Here is an 18,941-nt window from a genome sequence, read left to right as displayed (position 1 = left end):
TACCCATGCGCTTATTTGTCCAGCAGTAATGACTGCACACAGCTGTACATGCTAATGCTAGCTGTGTAATAAAAGATGAATGGGGATGGATTTCCAATCAGTTGCTAAGCCACAGGCTGTTAGCCAACTAGCATTCACCTGCCTGAAAAGTTTAGCCTACTAGCATGGTGACAATTCCCTCTGGACCCATGATGAGATTCTCCAGTTGGCTGGACAAATTGACCATTTTGTGTTCCTGTTATCCATAAACACACATTCCAGCAATAAGACAACGTGTGTGTGTGTGTGCGTGTGTTTATCCAATGGATGATCGGTCGTATTGATTCAGTGCGGTTTGCTGCATTTATTGCCTAGACGAGGACAGCGCCAACCTTATGGATTAGCATCCTTGTCTGCACCGCGTAACGAGAGATAACACCATCCTAGTCGCTACCTACACCAAATGAGCTCAACACATGACCAAGTTGGCAAGGATTTGGGATGGTGTGTAGACGATTTGCAGATACAGTATGTTTGACGTGGAAGCGAGGTTTAATCTAGTAAGTGCCATTAAGAGGACTCGATAACGCGACAACCCTTGGAATGATCACTGTCACTTAGAGAACAACTACATGTTAACTTCATTAAGCAGTTACTTCCTGCCATCACGACGATGAATACTATTTGCAGCTTAACAAAACAGGCTTTTAAATTATATTAATTATAAAAACAAATACAAAATTTTATATTAAAACAAATGTAATTACATTAAAGATATAATGCAATTAATAAATTCAATGTATTATATTTAAATTTAAAATATATTCATTTATATTATGTATATAGTAAAAAATGCAAAAGCAATTAGTAATAGCAACAATTTTAATAAATAAAACAAATTTAAAAAATATATTACAAAAATAATTAAATAAAAAATGTAATAAAAATTAGGGCTGTCAAAGCTAACGCGTTAACGTCTTAATGGAAATTTCCTTTAACAGTGCTATTTTTTTTGACGCGCGATTAACGTGTGCACGTCCTGTTTGACTCTCGGCTCACACCGTAGTTTGAGCAGCGGTGGATGTGGAGCCGGAGCCGGGAACAAATATTGAGAAGAAATGGACAAAGAAAAGGGTATTTTGAATGGGAACTTTAGCTTCAAAGCCCTGGCAGGTTGCTCTCGCAACAAGACCAAAATGATTTGTATCCACTGTCGCTGTGAGTTGAGTTGTCACACAGTATGTCGACTGCCAGAGAGAGTGAGAAGGTACTGGAGCATTGCCTGTATTTTTTTGTTGTCATTTACTGTATATAGTGGTACCTTGTCATACGAGTGTCCCAACTAATGAGTGTTTTTTTAGATGTGAGCCATCTCTTGGCTGATTGTTTGCTTTCAAGTGCAAGCTAAAATTTGGGTTATGAGTTGCTAGTTACCAGCAGGCATAGCCAAGGACAGCTATTTGGGAGCTTGTGTCAATGTGACCATCACTGAAGACGAGAATGGGTCTAAATTGCAATAGTAGTGCGAGCATTAGCAGCGCGCTAGCTAGCACTAGGAAAGATTTTCAACACATCAGCAAAACATACGTACATTATAGTGATCTAATTTATCTTATTTATTATGATTGTGTAAAACTATGACAGGAACAACATCAAATTAAAAGCACTAAATGAATACGGACCCACCATCCACCAATATGAGCCTGGTGTTTGTTTTTCAGAGAGGTGCACCGCACAAATATACCCATTTGCACTCAATAAGGTCATGAAATCTTACATTTATGCATTCCAACATTGTATTAGCATTTGGGACCAAATATGAGGTGAAAAAAGAAAGGGAAAAATACAGTATAGTAGTCTATCTGTGCAGCGTGGGAGAAAGTTAGATGGTGCATTCAAGAACCGTCGAACAAAAGTCGCTGCTCACATTAAACATGCCAAAATTGTGGTATTCTTTTATGATTGCACCTGAACATTTCCCGCAGCCGGGGGCTGGGCACCCCTACCTTACAGCATGCTTGGGGATATGATGGGCTCTTTTACACATTTGAAAATACTGTATGAATGTCACTTTTATAGAATTGGCTTCTTTATTTTATAATATATATCTATATATATAGATCTATATATCTATATATCTATATATATATATATATAAATAAAATAAATGCATTTTTGTGTCATGTGTGCAGACTTCAGGGACACCTTGTACTTAAATGACATTTTTAAGCTTCGTTATGTTTATTCTGGTGGTTGTCGTATACACTGAGAGCTGTTTCTAATATTTTGCTCCATCTTGGGTGTTTGCAAGTCGCCGCTGTGTATTGCTCTTGACTTTAAATGAGGTAGCTAATGAATTTGGCCAGCGGAGGTGAAGCGCCTCAGTAATAGCGGAGGGGTTTGGGTCTGCTGGCGGGGTGGGGGGAGGATTTGCTCATCGACAAGCCACACTGCAGCTCGTTGCATATTCAGTCGGATAATGAAGCGGCGGGAAGGTCTGGATCCCATCGCGCGGCTGCTCAGGGTTGGCTGGGATGAAGGATGAAGGAGGAGTATAGAGAATGGAGGAGGAGGGTGGGGACATGCTTGTGATTTATGCAACGGCAAACATTTGAGATTCGAAATTGGCTACTCTGGAGACGAGACATGAGCGAGAAGGTAAATAAGGCATGATTTGATTGCAGATGTCAAGTAAATGTCACATGCGCCATCCTTCATGGTGTGAGCTGTTATTACACTCTTATGTGCTGGGCAGCTGGCTTGTGAGAGGGTTATCAACATGTGCAGGGCGCTGATTTCATGTAAGGGGAGGGGGTCGCAGATGCCGGGACAGCCTGCGGCCTCGCCTGCAGCCCTTCAGCTGAAGCGTGGACAAGCCTCTCAACGCTCAGACACAGAGCCTTGAATATGAATACATACATGCATAAGCAGGTAACACTACACTATTGCACACACAAAAGCAGCAGACACCTTGATGCGCGCACACACGAGTGCAGAAAAACAAAACAGTCCCTTCAGGCTACGACTCGGCTTTCAATTACCAGACTGGCCGAGTGGGAAATCAAAACTTTGACAAAGCAGGTTGGAAGACGAGAGTGAGGAAGCTAAAGCAGTGCCAGGGGCGCTCACGTGCACGCACACAGCGGGCCGGGGGGGTTCGGCTTTCAAACGGGCAACAGGCTGAGGTGTTCACACAATGTAGAAACATGACATTGAAGCCATGGAGAAAGTTGTGCTGCTCACTTCACCGCTTGTTTGGGTTGTTGTTTTTAAACTCTAACCTCCTCAGGGGGAGGGCGGCATGCAGTCTGAATGCTGACTTTCATAGATCTACGTGATAAGGGGCTTTCCCTGCTTGAGGTTGTGATGGAGGACAGGTCATGTTGAGCACACGTCAGTCTTCATTTTAAAGAACTTGTGTTACTTTGCACTCAACTAAAACTATGTTACGGATTAACCTCAAGTCAAAGGATGTTATACAGTTTAGAATTCAATCTTTTCAGTGACTCAAAACTAAAAGATTTAACAGACTTTAAAGTGGTCCTATCCTGCTCATTTTAGAAGTTTTTAAAACGACATTGTACCAACCATACCTATTCTGTTGCGACTGGTCTGGGGTTGAAGATCAGCTCCTTTAAGATCATCTTCAGAAAGTGTTAAGAAAAGAGGGTGAACTCTTGGAGTCGCCTACCTCGCTTCTTTTGCTAACTCGGCGCGCCACAATGAGCTGGATCATCCCGCGCTTGTTGCCTTCTGTGGACATGGACTTCCTCAGCGTCTCCATGGCATCCTGGTTGGTTTTGCCCAAGAGCGACTCCCCATTGACTGCTATCAGCTGGTCATTGACAAGCATCCGCCCGTCCTGTTGGTGTACAGGGAGCGACACAACATTTAGATGAATTTGTGTGTCTAGACTGCGGGTAAAGACAACAGTCACATCCGCTACTTGACAATGACCTTTATGTAACCTAAGAGTCAGCTTATCAACTTTGTGTGCTTTTAGCGTCATTATATTGTCAGCGTTGCCTGTTTGCATGAACAACAACGTGCAGTCGGCCAATTGGCATTCATAGACACTAAGTTTTGCTTCAGAGCTGCTGAGAGACGTGTCATCTTGTCACTTTGATCTAAAGACGCTATTTGTGAGCATTTCATCTTTAAATGTTAAATATCATCTTTAAGCATTCAAGCATCGTTGACAGAAATGGGAGGAAGAAACATGGCCGACTTTATTCAATGTATTCAATTTTGACATAAGGATGCAGGATAGAGGGCCAGTCAGGAGATCGGGAAGACCTGGGTTTGAATCTCCGTTGGGCATCTCTGTGTGGAGTTCTTTGCATGTGCGTGTGTGGGTTTCTCCGGGGTAACATGTTAGGTTAATAGGCGACTCTAAATTGTCCATAGGTATGAATGTGAGTGTCAATCGCCGTTTGTCTATATGTGCCCTGCGAATGGCTAGCAACCAGTCCAGGGAGCCTCTCGCCCGAAGCCAGCTGGGATAGGCTCCAGTATACCTCTGCAACCCAAATGAGGATAAGAGGCATAGAAAATGGATGGATGGATGCAGGATAAAGATATAGTGGTGCCTCGGTTAACGTCCGCCCCGGTTAGTGTGTTTTTCGGTTAACGTCCAAAATTTTTGCCAGACGTTTTTTTTTATGCCGCCATGACAAAGTCTCACGATATATGTCTGTGATCACGTAACGCATTGTGGGCTGCGGGTGCCGTTTTAGAAATGACGACGGTCCTGCATGGCTTATCAAGTACTGTTTTCGTCTACTGCACGGCAATAGCCCGCGCGACGTGCATTGTTCCGGCATGGATATGTATTGTCACCACCACTTCCCGCATCCGTGAAACAGTAGCAGCGTTTTTCGGTCACGCTGCATCCCACGAGACCCCACGCAACAGCAGGCATTACGCACAGATGAATTAATTCCATGATTTGCAAGGCACCTACTTCAGAATTCCCCCCGACTTACTCCAAGAGGTGGTGGAAAAGTTAATCCATTCACGTGAATGAGACACGCAGAGGCACGCTTTGATACGCACCGCCCACATTGTTTGCACATAGGTTGCAGTGCTTTTATGGATTTTACATTTGTCAAATTTGACAGCAGCTCTAGGTTTTAGGGGTGAAAAAATTGTCCACCTGTAGTGGACACCCTGTTAAATGTTCACTTCTCCATTTTATATGTCATGTTTGTGGCATTGTTTTTTTTTTTTTAATGGAAAACTGTGCATGTTGAAACGCCTTTAACAGATCTCTCTGCATATATTTTTTGTGGCATGAGTGCAAACAGTTAAAAAAAAATGCCTAATCTCCTCTCCTCCCCATCCCTCTTTGCAAAAGTAGATAAAATTAATGTTAAATGTTCAGTTGTCCATCCATTAATTTGTCATTTGTAATTATGTTTTCATTAAGTTGTGCACGTAAAACTATAATTATCTATGAAATGTCTTTTGTGTTAACATGTTTGGCTGTCTGTAACAGATTATTTGAATTTACATTTTTTAATGGGAAAATTTGCCTCGTAAGAGTCCGTTTTGGTTTGAGTAAATGGGCACGCTAGCTAACTAGCATGCTAGCTCACTACTCTCAACTAAAATATAAACTTTTGTTTTTGCTCCCATCTTTCATGAGATGAATTCTAAGATGGAAAAACTTTTTCTATGGAAGCAAAAGGTCTACTTCTCTCCAATATCACAAATCTGTCTACATTTGTGTTAGCATGCATAATTTATCCACCTACAGTATGTGTGGCATATCAAGATTCTGATTGGACAGCATGATTATTGCACAGGTGTGCCTTAGACTGGCCACAATAAAAGGACACTTTAAAAAGTGCAGTTTTACTGTATTCCAAGCTCCCTCAACACCTGTGCCATCTGTGGCACTGTGCTGTGATAAAACTGCATATATTTAGGGGCCTTTTATTTTGCGCGCCTCAGGCACACATATGCAATAATCATGCAAGTTTTAGATCTTTCGCCTTCAGCTCATGAAAGATTGGTACAAAAAAAACTGTTATGCTTATATTTTTGGTAATGTATTTAGCACTGGTCTATCCTGATAGCAACAGAGATGCTAACAATTGCACCTTTAAGTCAGTAGTGCTAAAAACTAATGCAGTCGTCATTAGCTAAATGTTTCGCTTTGGAGTTCTAACAAGAAATTCAGATAAACTAACAAGTCTCATAAACAAATTGATTATTTTCTTGCAAAGTTTAACAACTTGGACTGAGTTTTAAAAGAATACTACATGCTAACCAGCTATTAGATGTTTGCGAGGTGTTAATGAGTTTAAAAGCACTCTGATGCTGATGCAATGCACCTTGAACCAACAATAACATTGAAATTAATTGAAGAGTCCGTTTTTTGGCCTCAATAATTCCATGTTTTCCTCCCAGTCTCGTATGAATTAAAGTCAAACCAAGCCAAGCTGACCTTGCAGGCCGCCCCTCCATTGATGATGGACTTGACAAAGATGCCGAGGTCGGCGTGGTTCTCCTTGGACCGGTTGCCCTTAACGCTGACGCCCAAACCCGCTGAGCCAGAGTCACTGAGCGGGATCTCAAAGGTCAGAAACTCCCTGGTGCCGTCTGGAGTCAGCACCAGCTCGTCTTCTTCCGCCTTCTGCAAGGAGACAAAGCACCTTGAGATGGGAGTCAAAGGACGGCAACGTTAGCGGTTGCTATTAGCGCAAGTAGTACAAGGGCTTGTTTCCATCACATTAGAAAACGGGTTTCAAACTGGAGAAAAGATGTGATTGTTGAATTTGAGTGCATCGGGACAGAAACTGATCTTGGTGATCGTCACGGTAACCCTGCATCAACACAGCATCCTTGCCGAGCTCTCTGCCTCCACAACAGGTGCTCGCCTCGCTCTCGCTCCACATTCCCTCTCTTGACAATAAACGGCATTCTCTCCCGCTTGTTATTTGACAGCTGTCCTCTGAATAGACGGCTGCGTGCACGCCGGCGCCTGGCAATTATCGTGCATGCCTAATGAATTCAATCATCGGGCTCGGTGTCAGCATGTCATTAGCTGCCTTTGTTTGCCGGGAGAGACGTGGAATTGCTCCGTTGGAACGGCTCAGCGAGGAAGAGGAGGAGGGATGGAAGATATAGGAAGAGGAAGGAAGGATGAAGAGCACTCTCACAGTGCACAGACAAATAAACGCATCCTGGGATTTGGACGGGAAATAAAATGACTTGCATGTGATCATCAGGAAGTGTTGAGGAATAACAACATGAGACAACAGGAATGTAATTATGCCTGAGCCCCACGTCCGGAATTCAATTACACAAATAAATCAATCCTGTTACACTGAAAACAAACTAGAGGAAGGCAGGAAATTATCTGCTGAGACTGAAAATAACACAGTGCTCCAAAATGGACCATCTTCACTGTTACGACCTCTTTTACAAACACTTTATTCTTAATAACTCAAACAAACGTGTCCACTTAAAAGTGGCTTCAAGTCTAATTTGCCCCTTCAAGTCTGCTGTCCCTCTTGTTGCTTTATCTAAAGTGTCCACAGCCAAGAAGACACCTTTGAGAGAGACGGACTTCACACATGACTGCAATCTATAGGTGGCGGTGGTGGGTTTTGGGCGGGGCGGGGGGGCGGATGATGTTATGATGTCATTGTTTCATTTGCATCATTGTCCATGATGCATTTGCATGCAATTGTAATAGTCACAGTAGGAGAGGTGAATAATGTGGTAGAAGACAATGTTTTAATTTTACAATTTTAATCGACACAATTGTCAGTTTGTGACAATTTTAATGTCACAAACAAGACTCTTGTGAGTTGGGGGAGGGGTTACAGCAGCACCTGCTGGTCATTGAGAAGTCTCTTTTAGAGAGCCCACAATGTTTACATGTTTATGTCTTTCATTGACGTTTGTCATCCACCATTAAGAATTGTCCACTTTGTTCGGCGGTCCTTGAACGCACCACAGTCATGTGCTTCGAGACAAAAGATGAAACCTATACAAACTTTTTTCTAACGCTGCCACAGCTTAATAAATCCACCAAATAAAAGACAAATTGTTCTTTAACATTAACGCACGTGTCTACACCTTTGCCACTCTAGACCTGGTCAGTCCTAAGTGACTGACTTTTTTTTTTTTTTTGATTAAATTGTATCTGGAGTAGTCTGATTACTTGCTAAATATTGCACCAATGTTGTTAACACTGATCTTTCCACCTCTGTCATCTTATTCTCTGGCAGGCCAGGTGCATATTAAGTGCGTTAATGAGCAGACTTCCACCGACATAATGTGTTTATGAGCAAGAACAAACAGCTAGCGCCAAATCTATTTGTGGCGACATGTGAAAATAGATTGATTACAGCAAACATTACAGCAGGAGAAGACCTCATGTGGACCTCCTCTGTACCTCTGATGCACCCAACGCTCCACCTCCACACCTCCTCAGCATAAAGACCAAACACAGAAACAAACAAACAGACACACACGCACACTACACTGCCGTGTCTGGACCGATTAGCGGATCAGCATCCAGCTCACCTATGGCCCAACTAAGTTGTCATCTTGACAGCAGAAAAAAAAGTACACTGAGGGCAAATTTTTCTCCCACAAATAAGGGACAAAAAGAGGCCAAATGTTGAGAAAGGCTGTGAATAAAGTAAGTTACGAAAGAAGAAAGGGTAGGAGGGTGGAAAGAACAAGGAGAGATGGCGTAAAGGAAGGAAAAAATTGATTTAAAAAAAAAGAATGAATAGGATAAGAGAGGCAGGCACGAAGGACGATGGGGGAGTGAAGGACGAACACAAGTTGAGGAGGAAAAGAGGTGTTAGAGGAGGAGGAAGGGAGGGATGGAGGGAGGAATGGGATAGGAGAGCGGTGTGAGTAAGGAAAGTGAGGAGAGGAAGCAATAAAGGGCAGGAGGGATAAAGATGACAATGAAGGGAGGAAGAAGCTGACTGGAGAGATGGAAGGATGGTGGAAAGAAGAAAATGAGCAGAGACAAAGGATGTTTGGAGTTTGGAGGAAGGAAAATAATTAAGGAGAGGAGAACTGACTTGAGAAGTATTGATGTTTGTCATATCTATCCTTCTATTCATTCTCTTCATCCCTCGCTCAATGTTTTTCTCCAAATCACCCTGCTACCCCACCCCTCGCCGTTGACATCAAACATGGCTGCATTTAGTGTCAGTGTACTTTGTTGCTGCATCCACACTCTCCTCTCTCTCTCTCTTCTCTTTTTGACAGCAGGCCCTTGGGCGCCATGGCGACACCATGTGTCAACAGGCTGACAGCAACGTGGAGGTGCACCGAGTGCCAGGTGGGAGAGAGTCTGTCGGATGGAGGCACACATCGACGTACATATCATACGACTTTGCACTTATCAGCTGTCAAAAACAATGGTGCCGCTTGGGAGAATATTAAGTCCCGCCTACTTTGCAACCTGATTGGTTAAGATGATTGAACACCCTCACTCGACGTCCTAAAGGCAGCTACGGTAGATCTCAGGTTAATGCTGTGTCATGCTAAACACATGCTAACAGCGTGCTGCAGATGGCCATGTGTGTGTGTGTGTGTGTGTGTGTGTGTGTGCACGTGTGACAGATCGCATCCTGGCACAGTGCCTCTGCTGTATTGTTATTATGCAATATCGCCCATAAGCCCGCATGAGTAATGGAGTAAACAATGCGGCTGAATGTTTCACGTTATGACGCCATTATGAAGCCATCATTGCAGACGGATGCCTTTGATCATTGCGTTGTTGTCAGTGGCAGGTGCTGCTGGGAACACCATCAGCATCTAACAAGTGTGTGAGAAGACATTTATCACCTTTGAAATCATACCTGCACCTCAATTGTTTTACATTTTTGCTTCCCTGGATACAAATGGCATTCTTGGGATGAAAGTTTATAGCATTTTTTGACACGCAGTGGTATTAAAGTGCAATAAAAAGGATGCTTACAATGTTCTTTAAAAATCTTTTGCGATACCCTCGCTCATAAACACATTATAATGGGACTGTGTGAATGCAGTTTGTCATCCCAACTCCGTACAATAGATGGCATTGTAACTCTGCTTCTTAACACACCTCATATGTACCTGGTCTGCCAGAGAATAAAAAGACGTAGCAGGAGGGATCAGTGTTGCCAACTGAGCCACTTATATGTCATTATATTAAGCCAGTATTCACACCCCCTCTAGATTCTGTTTTTTAAAAACAGCGACGCGTGACAAATCTAGCGACTTTTCTGAGACATATCACTCTTCTCAATAAACAGCTGTTGCTGTTGCATCTAAAAACAAAGGCGGTTCCATCCTGCTTGTGACCAAAAACAACAAAAAGAAGCGACGAAAGGTTGTTGTGTAATTGTAAACATATACGTTTTTTGCACAATTTTTTGTCTCCCACAGTGTCCATAAAAACTACATGGACATGTGCCATGGTCCATTATGCAGATAAGAATGGCATCACAAGCCCCCCCCCCCTCAAAATATTGCAAACAACCATTAAACTAAAACAGGCTGTTCATCAGTTCATCGAAAGTTTAACACCATAACGCAACCCTCTCCCCCACAATAGATATAATAAGGTCAACTAAAAGAAAATAAATATACATGCACAGAATCACATCTAAAATGCTCATAATCATCTTGTGTCAAATGCCAGTCTGAATAAATGAGTTTTTAAATGAGATTTAAAAACTGATAGCTCTGTAATAGACCATTGCACGGGTGGAAGGGAGTTCCAAAGCTTGGGGGCAAACGCGGCAAAAGAGCGATCCCCCCATTTTTTGTATTTCGTCCTCTGGACTTCCAATGTTGTGTGTTGCAAGGCCCTGGAGTGGTGACGGACAGTTAAAAGTTCAGCCAAGTATGCTGGAGCAAGGCCATTAATGGCCTTCAACACAAATAGGAGGACTTTAAAATTGATTGTAGACTGTACCGGGAGCCAATGGAGAGAAAAGAGAACTGGTGTGATATGGGCATGTTTTGTAGCATTAGTGAGAAGGCGAGCAGCTGCACCAACTGGAGCCTGCTGAGGAGGGATTGATTTACTCCACTACAAAAGGGCATTACAGCAATCGAGTCTCAAGCTGATGAATGCATGAATCGCTTTTTCAGGATGTGTTCTTGATAAAAAAGGGCTTTACCTTTGCCAGGAGCCTGAGGTAGAAAAAAACTGCTATGTTCAAAGAACTAATTTGCTTATCAAACTTTAGGCTGTTGTCAAAAAACACACCAAAGTCTTTCACGGCAGGAACAAAAAGAAGGGTGGGAGTTTTTAAATTGGGTGCACTATGTAGTGAATTAGCGCTAAAAACAATGTATTCTGTTTTTCTTTCATTTAAATGAAGGAAATTATGCAACAACCATTGTTTGATATCATGTAATCAGTTATGGAGGGGATCTAGGGCGTTCTTGTCACTCAGCATTACTGGTAGGTAGAGCTGTACATCATCAGCATAAAAATGAACATGGATATTGTTCCTGGAGACGATTGGTCCTAATGGCAGCATGTATAGTGAAAATAAGGTAGGCCCAAGGATTGAACCCTGGGGTATGCCAGAGGAGTGGGGAGCGGTTGTAGAGGAAAAATCATTAATAATTACTGAAAAAGTCCTGTTAGTGACATATGACATGAACCATTTAAGCATAGAGCCGCGAAGGCCAACGCAGTGTTCCAGGCGGGAAATGAGGACTGAGTGGTCCACATTATCAAAAGCAGCTGTTAAGGTCTAAAAGCACCAGCACAACAGCGTTTTTAGCGTCAAGGGCTGTGAGAACGTCATTGTGCACTTTCAATAACACGGATTCTGTCCTGTGGCGAGTTCTAAAGCCCGATTGCAACTTGGTAGCAATATTCTGATATTATGACAGATATGACTGGAGTTGTGAGAGGACAAGTTTCTCCATGACCTTGGAAAGGAAGGGCAGATGTGAAATTGGACGGAAATTGGACATAGCTTTTTGAGAAGTGGTCTAACTACAGCTTGATTAAGGGCAGTGGGGACAATAACAAGCCTGAAGCAGCTGTTAATGAAATGAATAAGGCTGAGACCAATGGTATCCATAACCTCCTTCATTATCCTTGCAGGGATAACATCTAAGGTAGCAGTTGGTGGGGTTCAGCTGTTTTTTTAAGAAGAGGAGTGGAAATTGTCTCAAAGTTCACAAAGGTGTGTTTTACAGGGGAGCCAGGCAGACCAGCAACTAAAACCTTTGGGATGGATTGTCTGACCGTTGCGACCTTATCCACAAAAAACTGTTGAAGTGTATTACAAGTGTGTTCAGAAACATCATTAAAAACAGCAGTCACAGGGTTAATGACAGAAGTAATGGTGTGACATAACACTCTGCGGAGATGGCTATTGCCAGAGATGTTTGATAAGTATTTAGTTTTTGCGGTAAGTGGCAGGATTGTCCCTTAAGATGCCTAGTGATACTGCACATGAACTCCATCCTTCTTCCATTTTCACTCAGTCTGCCTACACTGCCATCTCAGGACACGAGTGGTTTCATTCAACTACGGGTCAATAAATTGATTACTCATTTTATTTTTGTCTGACTCCCATTTCTTTATTTTGCATTTAGAAGATCTATTTAGAACCTCTTTAAGATCCAACAGTGCAAAATGGTCTTAAAATTTTGATCAGGAGTATATTATACTCCGGGTACTTGTGTATCCTCCCTCTCTGTTAGGTTAATTGGTGACTCTAAATTGTCCATAGTAGTAGTATACATTAGATTTTACACTAATTTGCTTTGTCACCTAATTTGCATGTTCTCCCCGTGCGGGTACTCCGGTTTCCTCCCACATTCCAAAAACATGCATGTTAGGTTAATTGGCTACTCTAAATTGTCCATAGGTATGAATGTGAGTGTGAATGGTTGTTTGTCTATATGTGCCCTGCGATTGGTTGGCGACCAGTCCAGGGTGTACCCCGCCTCTCGCCCAAAGTCAGCTGGGAAAGGCTCCAGCATACCTGCGCCACCCTAATGAGGATTAGCAGCATAGAAAAAGAATGGATGGATTGGTTTTAGCACCTTTAATGTATAAAATGTATCAAAGTGCCCCCACCCCCACCTCCCCTTTAACTTTTATTTATACGGCCCTCTGTAGAAAAAGTTAGTGGAAACTCAAGCGTTCCTTCCAGGAACAATGGTGGCATTTGCGCTGCTGGAAGTCGGTGTTCATACGACCGCCACACTAATCAGCCACCGCAGGGGAAAGAGTCACAAACGAAAGATGTTTACGTTCAGCTGTGGGGTGTTTACGAGTGGTGATAATTACGCCGCATATGTCATGCGCCTCCGTCCCAGATGTGTTTCTCAAGTTTGAGTTTGGCAACAGAGGACTTGCTCTGACTTTTCCCCTGCCAATGAAGCCAGAGGAGAAGCAAAAAGATTATTTTATCATTCGCCTCATGCACCAGCAGCCAGACGAACGAGCTCATCCACAGCCTACAAATGAAGAATTTTTTTTCTATTCCCCGCCTCCTCTGACTGACACTGAGGGGTGCGATGAAGCGCATTATTCCAACACACAGTCCATACAGATGAAGCCCGCTACGGATTAAAATTAGCGTCACTTTTCTTTGCGTGACTAGAGGCTCTCACTTTGTTTTGTTGTCATCAGCTTGGTGCTCTCACAGATTGCAAACATGCAAAGGGGATTTTGGGCCTGGGGGCGGGGGGGCTCCAGTCTTACCAAATCTCTGGGGCTTTGCATCTGCGTCTGGGCCTCAGCAGCCTAGGAGCAAGAAAAAGCAAAAGTCAATCGTAATGCAAAGTAACAAACTGAGCACTTAAAAGGGGCCTACATTTGCAACTTTTCAGACGTATGTATTGTTGTTCTACATGATGTGGATGTTCCATATCATGAGACTGGTGCCTTTTTTAAGTTATATGAGCGTTTCGGACAAGAGGAGAAGAACGCAAATTTACCCTATACACAACTTTACTTATAAGTATAAAAGATTTATGAAGTATATGCAGCATGTTGTTTTCGAGGGGGTCCCAACACAGATGTAGAAAATACAAACATACGTAATATACACAATACATATACACAATAAACACAAAAACACACTACTCTACCACTTCCACAGCCCCTACACCCAATTTTTATACCAGTATAAATTCTTCTAAAAAGACTTATACTGGTATAAATGATCATTTAAAACGGGAAAAAGCAGAGATGATGACGTGTTTTTCCGCGGCGCTCTGTATTGACGCATTGGCGTTAATACAGTGAAGAAAAGCAGAGTAGAGACAATAAAAGAGAGAAAATGAGCATGGTTGAAGGTGGAGGGAAAGCGGAGACTTCACACGGAGAAATTGTTGCTAAACGGGGTATCTCTGTAATATGGAAGTGGTTTGGTTCCGATAGAGCAGATGTGAAGCAAGAGACTATAATATGCAAAGTTTGCAAAGCAATGGTGAAGGAAAAAGGTGGGAACACGACAAATTTGTTCTAATATCTCAAGCACGGACACAGAGTTGAGTACGAAGAGTGTGTCATGAAGCGTGAGACAGAGTCAGCGAGCATGTCTACACTGACCCAATCAAAAATACAAAAAGCTTTTGCTCATGGCCTTCCTTATGACAAGAAAAGGAAACGATGGCATGAACTGACTGATGCACTGTCATATTATTTAGCCAAAGATATGATGCCTTTATACTCTAGGATTTAATAATATAGGATTTAATCGCCTCGTCCTCAAATTTGAACCAAGGCCTTCATGAAAGTATTTCTCAAAAACCACAGTACCCTGCACTGTATCAGGACTGCCGTGAAAAACTGAAAACAACCATGACTACAGTGGAGTTTTTTGCCTCGACTACAGACGTGGAGTAGTCGAGCGACTCAACAATATATTAGCCTCACGGTTCACTCCATAACCAGCGACTGGACTTTGAAGTCATACTGTCTCCAGACAAGTTTTTTTTCCTGAGGAACACAGGTGAAAACATTGCAAGTGAGTTGAAGGAGTTTCTCCAGGAATGGGACGTAGATGAGCAGAAACAAGTGTGTGCAAGGACTGACATTGGATCTAATGTTGTGAAAGCAGCTGCCCTGAACAACTGGAATACCCTGGCTTGCTTTGAACACTCTTTACACAGTGTCATAGGTAAGCTTACTTTTTTGTCATGAACATATGTGCACTTGTCACAATTTTTATAGGCATTTGTTTGTCTTAGATACAAAATAATCATTTATTACTTTATTATTAATACTGCATATTTAATGTTTTAATGCATAAGCAAAATAATCAAAAATGAATAACCATTTAACTTTGTCTTTTTAATATATTTGACTGTTTTTACTTTTCAAGTTTAGATAAAAAATAAATTAGTTTTGGCGCTTTTTTTTTTTTACTGTAGTTGAGTTACAGCCAGAACAATAAGGGTTAAAGTATTTTTTACAATTATGTTCATTTTGTTTTTCAGAGATAAGCATCAAAGATCCCAAGCTAGACCCAAGGGAAGATTGTTGGTGGATTCTCCCATAGCTGGAAAATACAGCAGGCACTCAGGAAGGCACAAGATGGTTTGGACCTTCCACAGCACAAATTAGTGAATGTATCAGTCACACGATGGGGGTCGAGGCAGAGGATGACTCAACGGCTGCTTGAGCAAGAGAAGGCCATCACTAATGTCCTTGCAGCTGACAGGTCAAGCCGGCATCTGGTGCCTTCATGGCAGGATTTAGATGTTTTGGACTCTGTCAGTAAAGCACTTGGGCCTTTGCTGATGTCTTATCATCTGAGAATTATGTGACTGTGTCCTGCTTGAAGCCTACTCAGCACCTCTTCAATGGTGAGCTGCTGTTGAGAAAAGAGGAGGACTCAGAACTCAGATAATCAAACGTTCTATGCCTGAATCAACAGAAAATGGAAACAATGTGCCAAAAAAGCAAAGGAAAGGCCTTGGAAGCTTTTTCAAGGAACCTTCTACTGAAACTGACTGCCTTTCTGATAGAGACAAGTTGGTTGTTGAGTAGACCATGGTTCGAATCTCCGCTTGGGCATCTCTGTGTAGAGTTTGCATGCTCTCCCCGTGTGTGCGTGGGTATTCTCAGGGTACACCGGTTTCCTCCCAAAAAACATGCATGCTAGGTTAATTGGCGAATTGTCCATAGGTATGAATGTGAGCGTGAATGATTGTCTCTCTATATGTGCCCTGCGATTGGCTGGTGACCAGTCCAGCCAATCCCCGCCTCTTGCCCGAAGTTAGCTGGGATAGGCTCCAGCATACCCCCGCGACCCTAACTTGTATAGGCGGCATAGAATATGGAGGGATGGTTGGTGAGTTAGAAAGCTATTTGCAAGGTTATTTGGTATGGTGGAATATGCATGAAGTACATTTTTCCTTTGTTAGTCGGTTGGCAAAGAACTACTTGTGTATTCCTGCAACAAGTACACACCGAGAGTGTTTATTTCTGGTGGCAATGTGGTGACATGCAAAGAACGCTACTGAAACCCAGCACAGTTAATATGTTGGTGTTATTGACCAAAAATCTTAAAAGTCCAATCATAGTTGCCTTTTGAAAGTTTGAAACTCATGTTTACTCCGTTTGTTCATACAATATTTAGCTGTATTACTGTTTTGCAATTTGCAGTTGCTACTCAACTACATACTTGAATTCCGAACACTTTGCACTGATCTAGTTTGGTAGACACTAAATGCACTTACTGTATTGCACAGTTTGTTGCCAATAAATCAATAAATGTGCTTTACAATTTGAGACAAGTGTATTTAAGTATATGGGTTAAGGTTTGTAGTTTTTTTCTTTTACAAGACTCCGCTGAATTTTATTATATCGTCATATCGTGATACATCCCAAAAGTATTGTGATACATGCTAAGGTCCATATCGCCCAACCCTAGCTTGTAAGTGGAAAAATAAATTTGACTTAAAAGACGTAACAGAGCAGAAGGAAGATTATTCCAATCAGATAGGGCTTTGAACTTGACCTGTGACCTATTTCTTTACAGATTTTAGGAAGTTTGAAAAAGTGATTGGTCTTAAGCTGTTTAAAGTATGGTGGAACATGTAAGTGAATACATTTAAAAAGAAACATGTACCAGGGAAACCGACGCCTGGATTCAGGCTGAAGCCTCCATGATGCAATGGTGAGTTCTGAACGGACATCTCAAGCCAAATCTGCATCAAGAGTTACCAGTATGTAAAATATTGAGAGGTTTGAGGAGTGTCAGTGGTGTTTTGGTAAACAACATCAGCATAATAAAGTATGGAAAGTAACAGCTGTGAAATCATTCTTTTCCTGATATGGAATGAAAAACGATTAATCGGTAGAGAACCAAGACAACCATACATTCTCTTACAAATGTAATCAGTGTGCGGTTTGAAAATAAGATCAGGGTCAAATCAAAGAGCAAGAGCAAACACACTGACTCTCTCCAGTGGAGTTCCATTAATTAATAAACAATATAATATCATTTTAAAAGCCCTTGAAATGAGCAGCATAGGATTGTTATAGGATAACAACTGTTATCAGTTGTGTTAAGGAGGAACTAAGAAAGAAAACATTGCAAGCATTGCAACAGACTAAAGGGAATATTTAGAGCTCAATACCTACTAACACCTTGTAAATGTGTTGTCAAAAGACTGGCTTTGGCTGGAATTAAAGTGTATGTAATACACAAACGTGCCCCCCTCGTCTGTAAAAATGCTTTGCTTTCAGTAAGTGTCCTCTTTTAGTACAGTGGACTTCCTCTACATGCCGAGTGGTGATGAGATGGTGATGAGTCCGACTCAAAACCCAGCTCTCATCTACACAGAAGCCACTTCCTCTCGTCCAATGCGTGCTCTGCATCCCTCACAGCCATAATTGGCACCAATAAGCAGTTTGATTGACACTCCTGGCTGCTTTTGCCTCCAATGTCCCTGCAGGCCGATGGGCAAGGCCTCTATGTCAATAGAAGAAAGAAAATAAGACTTGAGGCCTGCTTGGTGCTAGGATGCTACTGAAAGAGTTGAGTTACACCAGGGAGGGAGAGAGGAGTTTAAAACCAGACGGCACTCCTCAATCATCCCTTGCACTTTAGCTTTTCCTTTTTTTTTTGGTCTGTGTAATTACGAGAGCACTTATTAATCCAACTTTGATGTAAGCAGATGTGTGGGACATCACATCTCATTTACTGCACAGGCAATTACCTCTAACATCTGGCCTCGCGCACAGCTCTAAATGAGAACCAGAGTGAGAAGAGTTTGTAGGAGTTGCGCGGTAGTTTCTGTGGCCTTACGTGATTGCTACGCTTACAAGCAGGTCTGCGTGTGTCTGCTCATAAACACACATATACACACGTCAGCTCGGAGGAGAGAAGACGGAGGAGGCTGGCTCTCAAAGTGAGAGGAAAGTAGCCAAAGACGGGGGTAATGGTGGTGGTGAGGGTGGGGGGGTGACAGATAAAGAGAGGCAGAGATGGAGCGAAGGCGGACGAGGCGAGGAGAGATAAAGAGAAAAGAGTTTCCTCTCATGCTAGCAGCCGCCTAATAACAATAAGGGAGGGGGGTCAGTCTGCATGCTTAATGCAAACAACATGATGCTAACAGTGTTGCTTTGCAGCAGAGGTGGAGGGTAATATATATATAGTACGTACCACTTCTCGAAGGAGGAACGCATCCTCCTGGCGGAGAACCAGCAGCCCAACCGAGCCCCCCATGGGCGTGGCCCTGAGGATAGACACCACCTCTTCCTGTGTCCGCCCATTTAGTTCCACTCCATTTACCTGAGCAAAATAACGCCGGTTAATGTCAGCCGTTATGCTTTCTACTGTCACATTTCGATTCTCAGGTCTACAGTGACTCACTGTCACCCCCTGAGGAATAACATGATATTACAAGGCAGGATACAGTAACTTCATATGATTGCCGTTTTTGGCTTTGTACATCATTTGAATTTGATGATGTCCTTTTAACATTCTTGTCAATTTTTA

At 42.5% G+C, this 18,941-nt stretch overlaps 1 protein-coding gene across 12 annotated transcripts in view; it reads right to left on the bottom strand.

Moving 5' to 3' along the window:
- The window catches only part of LOC129176911 (partitioning defective 3 homolog), a 169,401-nt gene that overhangs the window by 62,946 nt on the left and 87,514 nt on the right, over positions 1-18,941 (bottom strand). For 11 of the 12 annotated variants that reach the window (XR_008569530.1, XR_008569531.1, XM_054767416.1 and 8 more), the window contains 4 exons: positions 18,606-18,734; positions 13,688-13,729; positions 6,431-6,619; positions 3,671-3,841 (listed from right to left, as the gene is read on the bottom strand). Coding sequence is in view for 10 of the 12 variants with exons in the window: in XM_054767416.1 (XP_054623391.1) it covers positions 3,671-3,841; positions 6,431-6,619; positions 13,688-13,729; positions 18,606-18,734 (531 nt within the window). In the remaining 2 variants the exon portion in view is untranslated. The remainder of the gene's footprint in view (positions 1-3,670; positions 3,842-6,430; positions 6,620-13,687; positions 13,730-18,605; positions 18,735-18,941) is intronic. The other variant, XM_054767419.1, reaches the window with a different exon arrangement.

Source organism: Dunckerocampus dactyliophorus, chromosome 2 (assembly GCF_027744805.1).
Source record: "Dunckerocampus dactyliophorus isolate RoL2022-P2 chromosome 2, RoL_Ddac_1.1, whole genome shotgun sequence".
Lineage (NCBI taxonomy): Eukaryota > Metazoa > Chordata > Actinopteri > Syngnathiformes > Syngnathidae > Dunckerocampus > Dunckerocampus dactyliophorus.
The sequence above is the reverse complement of the archived record's forward strand: the minus strand, read 5'-3'. Positions and strand labels throughout refer to the sequence as shown.